The 14,271-nt window shown below is 32.1% G+C and overlaps 1 protein-coding gene across 1 annotated transcript; it reads left to right on the top strand.

The window, feature by feature from the left end:
- The first annotated feature begins 7,429 nt into the window (after positions 1 to 7,429).
- On the top strand, positions 7,430 to 14,045 carry LOC146959278 (pyrimidine d). The gene is made up of 11 exons (XM_085740843.1): positions 7,430 to 7,846; positions 8,744 to 8,826; positions 9,116 to 9,439; positions 9,587 to 9,842; positions 12,250 to 12,330; positions 12,420 to 12,527; positions 12,603 to 12,632; positions 12,742 to 12,879; positions 13,234 to 13,271; positions 13,443 to 13,542; positions 13,645 to 14,045. Exons 1-11 carry the CDS (start codon positions 7,712 to 7,714, stop codon positions 13,717 to 13,719), a joined length of 1,368 nt encoding a protein of 455 aa, XP_085596969.1. The 5' UTR covers positions 7,430 to 7,711; the 3' UTR covers positions 13,720 to 14,045.
- Positions 14,046 to 14,271: the final 226 nt, after the last annotated feature.

Below are 14,271 nucleotides of genomic sequence, written 5' to 3' on the forward strand. Positions count from 1 at the left end.
TTTGGGTAATGTTATTTGAACCCCCCACTGGCTGCTATTTAGCCGCCACATTTTTTTTCCTTTTATTTAAGGAAAATGTGTAGAGTTGACGTGACCTTATTCCACGTTGGATTTGATACAAGCAACTAGTGAACATAAGAGCATTTTAATAGGAGGTCTTTACTTAACAAGGACCACTGCTCGTTAAGGACCTCATTTAAAGAAGAAAAAATGAGTCCACATTAAGGTATAAGTAGCTATATAAACACTCTCTCTCTCCTGGGAAACTAACGGGTCTCACGTTTAAAAAATGTAATAAAATATTTAGTATGTGGTCCCACTTACAAAAAGAAGTATATTTTAATAATTAATAGTTGTTTTAAATATTATTTTATCTATTTGTCATCATTTTAAATAAAATGTAATTCATGCAAATTATTTTTTTTTTTTAACGAAGGGAGTTACAATTTGTAATGTTAATTTTTCCATTTTCAAATTATTAGCAAATGTGACAGAAATTTAAGTTCATACGAATGAATAATTTTTTTATAATTTAATTTTTTTTAAGGATTGTAATTAAATATTATGAAGTAATTTATAATTTAATAAACAAATTATTTTTGTTTGATGATATAAAGTTAGTGTGATCTGTTTAAGTATTTTTCATTTGAGTCCTTATTAGTGTACTCCCATTGGAGTCATTGAGTCCTTAATAAGTACTTTTATTAAAATATTATAAATAAGTGATGTGTAACGTTGGGTCCATTTAAGGAGTACCTATTAAGGAACTACCGTTGTGGATGCTCTAACAACACAAGACAAAATAGGACAATTAAGAACAATGTAAGACAAACTTATACGATATTAAACAAATTTTTTTATTTTAAACAATGTTTGATGAATAAAATGTTATTTTGGTATTTTAGATAATTTGTACTTTAGATAAAAGTTGTGTAAGAGACAAGAGTGTTATAGTTTTTGTCTTGTCTCTGACACATAAGTGAACAGTTTTACAATCAAACATTGTACAGCAAAAGTTGTCATATCTTGTCGTTTACTTTTTAGTAGATGAAACTCATCATAAATAAAAGAGCAAATTACCCTCTTCTCCCCTCAAAGATGCTTGAATTACACTCTTATCTCCTCTTATGTTAAAATATACACCCCCTTGAAAATTAAAATTTATACTTTCATCCCTTATAAGATGCTTGAACTACAACTCTCTTCTTTGATAATTAAATATTCACTACACTTTAATCTATTTTAACATAAATAAATATTTTTATGATATATTCTAATTTTAAACCACCATTTAAGAAAAATAAATTAATTTCTTTAGAATTTAATACACTCCCCTCCCTTGAAAAGTAAAATTTATACTCTCGTCCCTTATAAGATGCTTGAATTACAACTCATTCCCTTGATAATTAAATATGCACTACACTTTAATCTATTTTAACATAAATAAATATTTTTATGATAAAACTAATTTTGAACCACCGCTTAAGAAAAATAAATTCATTTCTTTAGAATTTAAATGTCAATGATAATTAAATTTAAATATTTTGCTATTGATTTTATAATTTAGAGTATAAAATTAACTTTGAAATAACCATGCTTTATTATATTTAGTAATTTTTCACATATTTTAATTTTATTTTGGGTTGTTTCGTATTTTATAATAGGGTTAAAATTACATGTCAATGAAATTGTGAATAAAAATAGCTAAAAATATGTATTCAAATTTTGATTATATTCAAATAAACCCGCAATACTATTTTTTTCGAAGTGTGTTAGATTATTATTTTTTGCTAAATTATTAGAAATAAAAAAAAAATTGAGGAAGTAAAGTGTAAATTTGAACAAAAGAGGAGAGGGGAATGTAATTCAAGCTTCTTTTAGGGGAGAGGAGTGAAAAAATTTCTAATATGTTTTGAGTAAGAGGGGAGTGAATATTTTAACATAAGAGGGGAGGGGAAGTGTAATTCAAGCATCTTTGAAAGGAAAGAAGTGTAATTTACTCTAAATATAACAATGTTTTAGAAATTGTGCAAGCAATTTTTCTAAATATAAAATGTTGTTTTCAATACAAAATTTCATTTATTTGGTCACTTGATAAGTGGACACTTGTTAACGTAATCTAGATGTTGTTATTAAGGTGAAAAATATACTTTGTTCATCACAAATTATATAAGTTGTTTTTGTCATTTCACAAAATTAAAAAATGTTATTAATGTTGTTTGGAAAAGAGAAATTATGAGCGATTTTACAAAACTATCCTTCGTTAATTTATATTTGGTTTAAACACCTTTTTGGTCCCTTATCTTTATTTTGAGGTTCTTATTGGTCCCTTATTAAAAAAATGTGCAAATATTTCCTTTAATTTGTTTAATTGGTATCACACTGGACCTTTTCATGTGAGTTCATGGTTTTTAAGTATAGGATCCATGTGTATTTATGTTGGATCCACCCTCTGTATCGTTGTTCAACTATTTTAAAAAGGAAGATGGTGAGGAACCTCTAAATTTGACTTCACTTAGAATATGGCTAAATTTCTAATATGGGGTGATGAATTTGGGGATATATGGGTTCTAAGAGCATCCACAGTAGAGACCCTCACATTTGAGGTCTTAAACTGATCTCACATGAACACATAGGTACTCAACCACTCCAATGGAAATCCTCTATCAAAATGTCTAAATGGGTCCCACCAGTAACTGTTTATTAATGAAAAACAACAAAAGCAATTTAAATAATGATTATTTTATTTAAAAGTTGTGTGGGGTCCACTTAAGATTGGGGGTCTTAAGTTAGACCCTGGGTCTTAAGAGACCCCCAATTTTTTTTCTTCACATTGGGGGTACCTATTAGGTACCGAGTCTTAAATGGTAAAGACCCTACCAATGTGTATGCTATAATGAACCTTGATTTTGATTTATAGGGGAATCGATACAATGAGGAGAATGAGATGTTAACTTACATGTCACGTACATTACAGTTAATGTGTTAGCCTCTGAAGGATGGAAACGTCTAATATGGTACCAATTAAACAAATTAAATGACCTATCTGCACCTTTTTTTAGCTCAGTTGGTATGGTCAATGCATATTATATGCAATGTTCGGGTTTCAAACTTTGACCACGACAAAACAAAAATCTAGATCTGCATGCCTTTCTATTGTTTTGCTCAACACATTTAATAGGAATATTCATCTGTTTTTAACATGCCATATATTTATTTAACAATACAAGCAAGGTCAAATTAGAGGTGTCTCGTTCTACCTCACATACAAATGCTTGGGTGTCATTCATCTAGAGCATTAAGAATTTTTAGCCGAGCTTTCATCATGGATGTACTTTGTTCAATTCTCGTAAAACCTAAACCAAATTTACGATATTTTGTTTAGCGTTGATAACATGCATAATTTTATTTTTTTTAATTTATTTTGGTACAAGAGAGGGCAAAAGCCCACATGTAGGGCATGTTTTATGGTGTGCTACTAATACCATGCAAAGCACATACATCGCCTTCTTCACTTTTTGATTAAAGAAAAACGAATTATATTGTTTATGTTTTTTTGACATGGTAATAGTGTTCATAATTGGTTCTTTAAAAATGCAGCGTTCGTAATTGGTCAAGGCCCACAAATATATATGAAAAACTTTGTGTGTTTCTTGAAAGGGAGGTGATATTCATATCATTTGTAGTGGCATATAGGTCAATATTGTTGGGGTCGTGCATTTGTTGAGTTGGCTATGTGTTATATGTGTTGAAATTATGTATACTCCATTCTCATGGTTGTTGTCCATTCACATGACACATTGTCATCTCATTGCATGTTGAAAATGCATGTTATTTACATACAGAGAAGTGTTATTTGAACAACTAATTTGGTGACAATTTATTTGACATCTGTAACACCCCGTTTTCCCAACGTAAATATTTCTTAATAAAATCAGAGATTTTTCTTCACAAAACGGAATGTCACATTTCTTAAAAAAAATCATAAAAGAATAAATAATAATTTATTCTTCAAAATTCAATCAACAAAGTACGTAATATCTTACAGCGGAATTATTCAACATCTAAAAATAGTCTTTGGCACTAAAGCCTCATCATAAAAATCTCATAAATAGTCTAAAACATAATAACTAGTTCAGTCCAACATCTTTATTATAAAATCTCATAAAACAATACGTAAGGAATAGAAACAATGTCAAAACTCTCACCCCGTTACGTATCAGAGCACCTAAGGACACAGTGAGAGATAGTCACCCACGGCCGCAGCTAATCTTGATTACCTGTAAGTTACCCATACGAAGAGCAACAATTTCAAGCAGAAGGGGTGAGATTTCTCAAACAATAATATTAAGCTCATAAATCATAAATTACATTTAACAACATAAACATCTTATAATTTAACAATTATAATCAAATACATAGACATCATCATTTCATCTTAGCAATATATCATCATATAGCAGTCACAATCATCGTCACATATCATCTTACTAAAAGGCATCACAAAGTAATTCGTTAAAACATCACAACTTAACAACTTGACTTGACAATGCATCTAGACTCGACTATGCAACTCTTGACGTCTTAAACCATCTTCAATCATCATGAAAATGCAAATGCATGTGGTACCAATCTAGGGCATAAGCCCTCGTCGCTTATGAGCATAAATATACTCCTAGGGCATAAGCCCTCGTCGCTATTGAGCAAAAGCTCCTAGGGCATGAGCCCTCGTCTCTGGTTGAGCAAAAGCTCCATCGTCGTGGTTGAGCAAAAGCTCCAGGGCATGAGCCCTCGTCTTTAAATGAGTATGCATGGACTCAACATCTTACGTCTTAGAAACTTCATGAACATCTATGACATCTTAACATCTTGACAACATAACATCTTAACAACTTGATGACTTCATAACGACTCGACGACTTAACAAACTCTTTGACTTAGACCGACATTTACATCTTAAATAAGATCAACAACAACATATGCAACACTTATAAAGTCACATCATATCAGCATCATAACTTAACAGTATCAAATGATAAACATCAACATCTTAAACATCGCATCAACATAAGCATCATAAATAACACATATTTAAATCACACATCTTCCAAATAGCACTTCTTTATATAACACATCTTCAATTAATTCATCTTGTAATACACATTATTTCAAGCATGTAAGTTATTATCTCTTTGTTTCACATTAGAGGCCATACGGTAGAGACATGTATGGGACTACAATACATTAATTCACACTAGTTCAAAGATAATAGATAAATTAGGATATAGGTGTTTGGACCGTGTCATGCCTAACTTCAAAATAAATAAATAAAACTACTTCTTGTAAATTCCACTAGCGTACCAGAATAAGTACAAGTGGTATATATGAAAACAAAATCAAAAGGTGAACATTTACTAGAAGCTAATATCATGGTACCATATTCTATTTGAATATTGTTTTAAAATCAATTGTCCTTACTTCATTAATCCCAATCTCTTAACATATTCTGGATACATAGATTTCTTTAGACATGATCTTGTCATTTCCAATTCAAATAAGACGAGATTAAACACGTGCCATGTCAACAATTAGAAAAAATAGTACATATAAACTTCAGTTCATGAACCTATAAGGAATAAGGAATCGCAACTTATGAACAAAACAAAAACTAACTCAGAATATATTCTAGTAGCAATTATCGTAAAACATATTCACATTGGTTCCTAGATAATGGCATCGATTCTAATACGGGGTTCATATACGAATTAGAGAATTAACCAAATATCAACCACTGATTCAACATGAAACATCACAATTCAAAAACGACAATTAAACATATAATCACAACATCATAAAAGAACACAAATTTAATCATAGATTCATCAAAGAAATATAAAAAAAACAACGAAAATTAACAATCCTTCACTAGCCACATGAATACACATCCCTTATGATGAATAAAACTCCCCCCTTTAAATCAATTCACGGTTTTTCATCACCTAATCATCAATTCTCACTCAACCCTAATTCTCATAATCTTACAAAACTCATCCTAAAACACGTTAGATGCAATCTAATGATCTACAGACTTAATATTAGTGAAAGATAGTCTCACCCTTACCTTAGATTGTTTTTCTGAAATCAAAAGCAGCGTTCTTCATTCCTAGCTCTCTCTCTGAGTTCTCCTCTTTCTCCTCTTTCTCCAAAAAGCGGTTTAACGTAAAAAAACTCTTTCTAACCTAAGCTTCCTTATTTATAATACTAATCATTCTTCCTAAATCTATTTAGGCCCAATAACTTATTCTTTTTTTTTTCTATTCTAACCTCCAATTCTACTTACACTAATAATTCTCATATTCTAATAAATAGTAGAATAAAGCCACCTAATATAATACCAACACATCGCATATTTAAAATAAATAACATAAATAAACCCTAACTTAATAAAAATAATTAAATAAAAAGGAGGGCGTTACAACAACCATATTTTACGAAGATAAAAGTGGTATTGACACGGAAACCATAACAATAGAGAGATAAAGTAAAAAGTAATGTGAGTATGAGAGAGAAAGTTGTTGCAAAAGTTGTCACTAAATGAATGTTAAAATATCATTTCTCTTACATACATACATTTTGTTGTTGGTTGGGGTTCGACCATTTTTTGTATTTTAAAATTAGTTTGTGATCATGGAGGCTCTAAGGAGCGGTTTGAAGCATGTAACACTTGAGTGACATTGGGGTACTAGTGTCATGTGACATTGGCCAACCACAATGTCACAAGCGACTTTCTTATCTACATCACACAAATTTCTTTTGTATTTTGTACACTTATGATATTATGGTTTACCATTGTCACAAGACATTGACAATCCAATGTCACCCAAGTGCTATCATTCAAACAGTTTCCAAACCTGTTTCAAACTGAACTATACTCCCTCCGGTCACAATTATAAGCAAAAATCAACTTTTTAGATTCATTCATTAAATGATGTATTTGGTCTATATTATTGACCAAATACGTCATTAAATGAATGAACCTAAAAAGTTAACTTTTGCTTATAATAGTGACCGGAGGGAGTATCTTTTTTTGAAAATGATATTAGAAACCGAACCAAACCATAAATATAGTTTAGTTTGGTTCAGTTTATGCTAGTAATAATGTTGAGTTTTATTTTTTTATCTTTAAAAAAATAATGTTTTTTTATATATATTTTTTATTTTTTTTTTAATTTTTTCAATTAGGCTTTAGAATACACTGGCTTACAACAAAAGGGGTTGATTCGATGAAAAACAATTGTGCTAGTAATAATGTTGATTTTTATTTTTTTATCTTTAAAAAAATAATGTTTTTTTATATATATTTTTTAATTTTTTTTTTAATTTTTTCAATTAGGCTTTAGAATACACTGGCTTACAACAAAAGGGGATTGATTCGATTCTATAAACCCAAAGCAAAACACCTTTTTCGTGCTTGCTACTAAACCCCTGCCTCCACCTACGGCGGCTTTTTCGACTGTCCCCGCCGGCACCACCGCATTCCGATTACCCTCCATAAACCCATTTGAAGCTTCTTCTTACTTCTCCTCTATTGCCGCCGCTGCCACTAAAACCCTTTCACTTTTTTCTGTAAAGTTTTCGAATTTCTTAGCATCCATTACTCTTTTCAGTGTTTTGCGGATTCCTTTTGTTGCGTTGAAGTTACGTTCGGAGAATGGCCGCTTGGTCTAGTAGAAAGTTGCTTAGAGATGTTTTTCTCAAAAGGGCTGCTTTCAATCGGATTCCAACCGTCAGAGCTTTTTCTTCTTCACCTCAAAATGCTCCTAAGATTGGTTATTATTCCAAGAAAGTATGTTTTTTTATTCTCTTTTCTCACATCATGCATTGTATTGTTCATGTGCTTTTCTTTACTTATTTTTGGGATTTTCAATCAAAAAATGATTTTTAAGGTTAATCTGGATGTTGGAAGATGCCAATTCATTTCGCGTTACGGTATTAACAACTGCATTGTACATGTTGCTGAGATTAATTTTATGTCTTAATGAATTCGAAGATATTTTAGAGATAACTTACTTATATGTAATGTAAGCATATTTAAGAATAATATGCAGCGTTTGTACTCTGTGATCTAGTTTGTTGCTTACATGTACATTTGAACTTGTTTTTGACTTCTGAGGGGGGTCTGTCTGGATTGACTGCTACCATAAGTGTTTGAGACTGTTTGGAAGAACTTATAAAAATAACTTATCACATTGTTCATAAGCTTTTTTCAGCTTATTTTCATAAATTCTCCAAGATAGCTTATGAAAACATCTGATACTCACACGAAAACAATTTACGTTATTTTATCTTTTACTATAGAGATAAGTCAATAACATATACGCATACACTTATCATAATAAGCGCTTCTGCTGTAAGCTGCAATTAAGCTGTTTATCCAAACAGGGTCGAGTCCACTTTGGTCTAGCTTATTGCTCAAAGGAGTTTTTAATGAAAATAAATTAATGGTTTTTCAATTATGGAAAAATTCTTACAAGTGGCCCATAGGTGTTCATTAAGGGGTTTGACAAAATAACTTTTGAAAAAATTGAGGTGCAAAGCTTATTTAAAGTTTGACTAATACAAGAAAATATTGTTTAAAACCTCAAGGCTGTTATAAGATTCTTTTGATATTCCTTTTTTCCTCAAATGTTTGTGTAGAAGTTCATCTAAACTTTCTCTTGTTCTGTTTACTTTGAATTGCCAGGGAAGACTGTTGACAGGTGCCACATTAGGCCTAGTTATAGCTGGTGGAGCTTATGTGAGTACCGTGGATGAAGCTACTTTCTGGTACTTCATTTGGGAGTTTGAGTGTTGTATGCATTTTGATTTGCTTCTTTAATTGTTTTTTTTTTTTTTTTAAATATTATTTGATTTCTTTTTTCATCTCAAGGGAAAAAAATTGTGTACTCAGATGTTTTCACTATATGTCAGTTGTGTGTGTGTGTGTGTGTATTATGTAGTCCTCTACAATTTTTTCGTGATTACATTAGAAAAATATTATAATGCTTGTTTTGAAGATGAAATCGATACCTTCAAAATGAATGATCCAATTTTGAGCTATATTCTTTCTTTACAGCGGATGGTTATTCTCAGCAACAAAACTCGTCAATCCTTTTTTCGCTTTGTTGGACGCCGAGTTTGCACACAAACTAGCGGTCTCAGCTGCTGCTCGTTGTTGGGTTCCTAGGGAGAAGAGGCCCGACCCACCAATTTTAGGTTTAGAGGTTTGGGGAAGAAAGTTCTCCAACCCAGTAGGTCTTGCTGCAGGCTTTGATAAAAATGCTGAGGCTGTGGATGGCTTACTTGGTTTAGGCTTTGGCTTTGTGGAGGTTGGCTCTGTTACTCCTGTCCCCCAGGATGGAAATCCAAAGCCTCGAATGTTCAGGTTGCGAAACGAAGGGTAAGTATTTGTCTTAAGTTTCTTTTTACTAGAGAAACAGCTTTTGAGATGAAATGAATGTGGTTGTTACTTTTGATAGGCTGTTCTTTTTAAACGTTCTTCTATGTTAATCTACTTCTTCCTAAGCTCATTCAATCAAATTTGCAGTGCTGTTATAAATAGATGTGGCTTTAATAGCGAGGGGATTGTTGCTGTTGCAAAGCGGTTGGGTGCTCAGCATGGTAAGAGAAAACTAGATGAAACTTCAAGCACTTCAACAAATTCAAATAATGAAGTCAAACATGGTGGAAAAGCTGGCCCTGGCATTCTTGGTGTCAATCTCGGCAAGAACAAGACAAGTGAAGATGCTGCAGCAGACTATGTTCAAGGAGTACATACATTGTCCCAATTTGCTGATTATTTGGTAAATATTCTTTGATTATATATATATACCGGTTATAAAAAACAAAGGAATGATAATATGCCACAACTTATCCTAGTATGATGGAGTGCATGCTATAAAGATAATTATACACCTTTTCATGTCTAACATTTATGTGTGGCAACTTTCTTCATGCAGTTAAATTAGATATGTGGTCAATATAGCTGGTAAACATTCCTTGTTTGTTGCGTTTAAAATGCATGCGTTTCAATTGCATTCATATAAATTTTTAATAAAAAAATATTTGCATTTTATTACACAGCAAATCATGCTTTGTCACTAAAGCATGTATATACTCTACAGTTAACATTGTACTTTAACAATGTATAGTATGAACTTTTAACACATTTACAACAATAATAACAACAACCAAAGCCTTTTTCTATCAGGTGAGTTGACTACAATGGTAAAAAAGATACAATAATTCCTTTCAGGAATCATGTCCAATGATAGACTATTGAATTATTATTTTTTGAACGGCGAATGTTAGTAATTTGTTGTTAGATTAATATTTACTCATTTGTTTGAACCCATGACCTCCAATTTCTTAACCCTAAACTCAATTCGACATGCAATTTTCCTTGGTCTTCTCTATCTATTGTGATATTCTTCCTCTTTTCTACAAGCCTTTCGAACACATCCCATATCACCTTTGACAAGACTCTATCATCTGTTCTATAGTGGAAATTATCCCACACTCCTCTCTAATTGTTTCATTTATAGGTCTATCTTGTTTTGTTTGACTTTGAGCACTCAACCATCATAACTTTCTCATATCCGCAACAATGACCTCACTGTCTTACTACTAGCTTGATTGACAATTTGGAATAAAAACTGGATTCTATGCAAAAAAAAAAAAAGTTCAATGAGTAAAAGAGGTCTAACAGTATAAAATGATCTAAAATGTCAAATATCTTTGCCTTATCTCATTAATATCCTTGTCCTTTGGTTGATAGTTTTTAATTTTTATTAATATCTCTGAAACTCCCCCTCTCATAAAAATCCCAGATGTAGTGTGGATGAAGTGCATTGCTCCCATTATGCGAGCTAAAATAATACTTTTTAAAAGTTAAAGATTGGTGCCAACAGCCCAACACTCATTTATTTAACTCACGGCTGCATACTCAAAGACTCACTCCAGCCACATGACAAACTATCTTAAAAGCTCAGTCCTGCATGAGAAAATTTAGTGAAGACTATTGTTAATATCTCCAACATTTTTTAATTCACAAGCAAATAACATTATTTTGGTGAAGTGGTATACTAGTTTTCTGCCAATGGTGGCCTGATTTGACTTGGGAACAAGAAATCAATCATAGGAAACTTTGATCGGAGAGAGCTGGTCAAAAATAAAAATGCTAAAAATGTCAAAGTCTAAAGTCTATTTTGGCATTGCTCCATTTTTTATTTGTTTAAAAACTAGCACCACTCAAAAGTCAAAAGAAGTGGTTCAGCCAATTTCTTTCAATTGAAAAAAGAAAGTTCATTATAGATTGAGGATGGAAAGTTGGCCATGAGAATTATTTTATTTAACATGATCCAAAACGTGACGTCGGTGATATGATCAGCCAAACTGATATATGCATTTTAGGGTCTCTTTGATTTTCAATAGATGGCTCTTTCATGAATGTTGTCATCTCTATTGCTCATGCTCTCTGGTTTAGGAAGCTGAGAATTATGTTGTATGATATGCCAAAAGTATGAGAGAGGTTAAGAAGAATTTGTGGCAGTCAGTTTGGATAAACTTCTCAAGAAGCACTACAGAAAAAATAATATTCCTTAGTTATCTTTCCAGAATTCCTCTTATTTTACTTCACCATTAATATGTATAAGCTGGCTTATATATATATATATATATATATATATATATATATATATATATATATATATATATATATATATGAGCAATGTTATTTGAACAACCCTTTCTTGTGACAACTTGTTGGACAACCAAATTATACAAAGAAATTTAGATAGTGGCACAAAAATCAAAGTAATAGAGAGAGAAAGTAGAAGGAGAATGTGAGTATGAGAGAGAAAGTTGTCAGAAAAGTTGTCAAAAAATGATTGTTCAAATATCATCTCTCTCTCTCTCTCTCTCTCTCTCTCTCTCTCTCTCTATATATATATATATATATATATATATTTTGTAATTGAAAAACTACATATTTTAATTGAAAAACTTGAATAAGCTAGGTGCTATTCAAAAGTGGACCATAGTCAACGAGAAGGAGTTATTTGTCTGGATAGAAATAGCTGGTTAAAAACAACTGATATATACTGATTCTATTTTTTCTATAGAAAAAGTCAAGTATCTTGGGGGTAAATGCAAATTTTTCAAATGAATGCTTGATATTCTGTTCAGCTAAATATTTTTATCGCTTTCTAGGTGATTAATGTTTCATCACCCAATACCCCTGGCTTGCGCATGCTTCAAGGAAGAAAGCAATTGAAGGATCTTGTAAAGAAGGTAGGAACTAGGATGTGAAACTTTCATCATTTGTATCTCACGTTGATACAAGGTATTGACTCTAGAAAAAAAATGCTTTTCTTATGAAGGTTCAGGCTGCACGTGATGAAATGCAATGGGGTGAGGAGGGCCCCCCTCCATTGCTGGTAAAAATCGCACCAGATTTGTCAAAAGAAGATCTTGAAGACATTGCTGCAGTAAGTATGTTCTTGTATTTTTTCTGCTATCTTCATCATCACATATGCCATATAACAGTTTATATCTGTTTGTAGGTTGCATTGGCTCTTCACTTGGATGGACTGGTATCTCTCCACTTTAGCACTAATTTAAAATTGTGGCATGAAGAAAAAGCTTCAAATTGTGCAAATCTTCACTTCATTTACTCTTAATATATTCATTTATTATTTCTAGATTATATCAAATACAACTATTTCAAGACCAGATCCTGTCAAAAACAATCCATTGGCCGCAGAAACTGGTGGCTTGAGTGGGAAGCCTCTCTTCAATCTCTCTACCAATATCTTGAAGGAGATGTATATCTTGACAAGGGTACATTTGTTATTATTATATTGTAATTTGCAAACTTTACTGAAATAAGAGTTTAATGCATCTAATAATTTCTCGCTCCAATGCATGCCACTACTCTGGATGGTGCAAGTAGTATAGTATCCATGGGTGCTAATGCATACACTCATAAGCACTGATTTGTAATTTCCATTAGAGTAAATACTCAGCACCTGATAGTGTCTTTTAGCGGAGTCCTTTCACTGTATATTATTTTCAGTATTTTTAATTACAGATTTAGTATGCACATTCCAGCACATAATGTTTTTCTTTGTCTTGATTTGCTTATACATGTTATTCACGCCTAACAACATGACTCTGTCAATTCATGTCTATCAGGGTAGGATTCCTTTGATTGGCTGTGGGGGCATTAGCAGGTAAAAACTACATTTTCCTTCACTTATTCGTTACTGTATATGAGTATTCCTCTCATCATCTAAAAAACTACATTTCCTTCACTTATTCGTTGCTGTATATGAGTATCCCTCTTATCATCTAAAACTGCAAATAAAATATGCAATAATTCCGAGCCTTGTGTAAAAATTCAGTGGGGAGGAGGCATACCAGAAAGTACGAGCTGGAGCAACTCTTGTTCAGCTCTATACAGCATTTGCTTATGGGGGACCTGCACTCATTCCTCAAATAAAGGTATCCTACCATTCTTTTCACTGTTACACGCGAGTTTTCTCCACATTTCAATAGTGTATATGCATGCACCATAGTTCTCATTTTCATTCAATTGGTTTATAGGCTGAATTAGCTGCATGCTTAGAAAGAGATGGTTTCAAATCCATCCTTGATGCAGTTGGTGCAGATTGCAGATGAGTTTTTATCCGGGAAGCATACTATCATTATAGGTGTAGCAGTGTTCCTTTTTTGGCTTTGCCAAGTTTGCATTTATTTTGTTTTAGTTTTTGCTTGCTTTTCTGTTATATATTGTTATTTAATTTAAATGGGTTTGGCCACGTGTTCTGAATTGTAAAAGCGAAGGTTTATTTTTAGGCAATTCAGTCAATTTTTGTTTTAGAGTGATGATGATTGTTTGGCAATAAACTGCCAAATCATTGAGAAATACTTGTGTTGTGTAGCACAAACCCATAAACGAAGTTATGGGGCATAAAGTTAGAATAAACCCATCAATATGCCGTCAAGTGGTACTCTAATTTTATTTATGTGAATACTCAAATATGAAACCATGTTATGTTGGTTGTGTATTGAAATATTAAATTTACCATGATTCTTATTGTCATTGGTATGAATTGGAGTGTATTTTTGGTATAAACCGGGTGTCCTCCGTGTAATTGTGGAGACTTGTTCCTTGAGTTGGATGGGATCAAGAGTGCCAACATTCTCTCAATAGTAGTGTTGCATTCTCAG

This window comes from Medicago sativa, chromosome 1, assembly GCF_051527215.1.
Source record: "Medicago sativa cultivar Bolivia chromosome 1, Bolivia_mono, whole genome shotgun sequence".
Lineage (NCBI taxonomy): Eukaryota > Viridiplantae > Streptophyta > Magnoliopsida > Fabales > Fabaceae > Medicago > Medicago sativa.

Bases quoted from the DNA above. Each gene is read 5' to 3' on its own strand.
- LOC146959278 (XM_085740843.1), top strand. From the start codon at position 7,712: ATGGCCGCTTGGTCTAGTAGAAAGTTGCTTAGAGATGTTTTTCTCAAA. The intron at 9,440-9,586 runs GTAAGTATTTGT...TCAAATTTGCAG, and splicing joins TTCAGGTTGCGAAACGAAGG to TGCTGTTATAAATAGATGTG. The intron at 12,528-12,602 runs GTAAGTATGTTC...ATCTGTTTGTAG, and splicing joins ATCTTGAAGACATTGCTGCA to GTTGCATTGGCTCTTCACTT.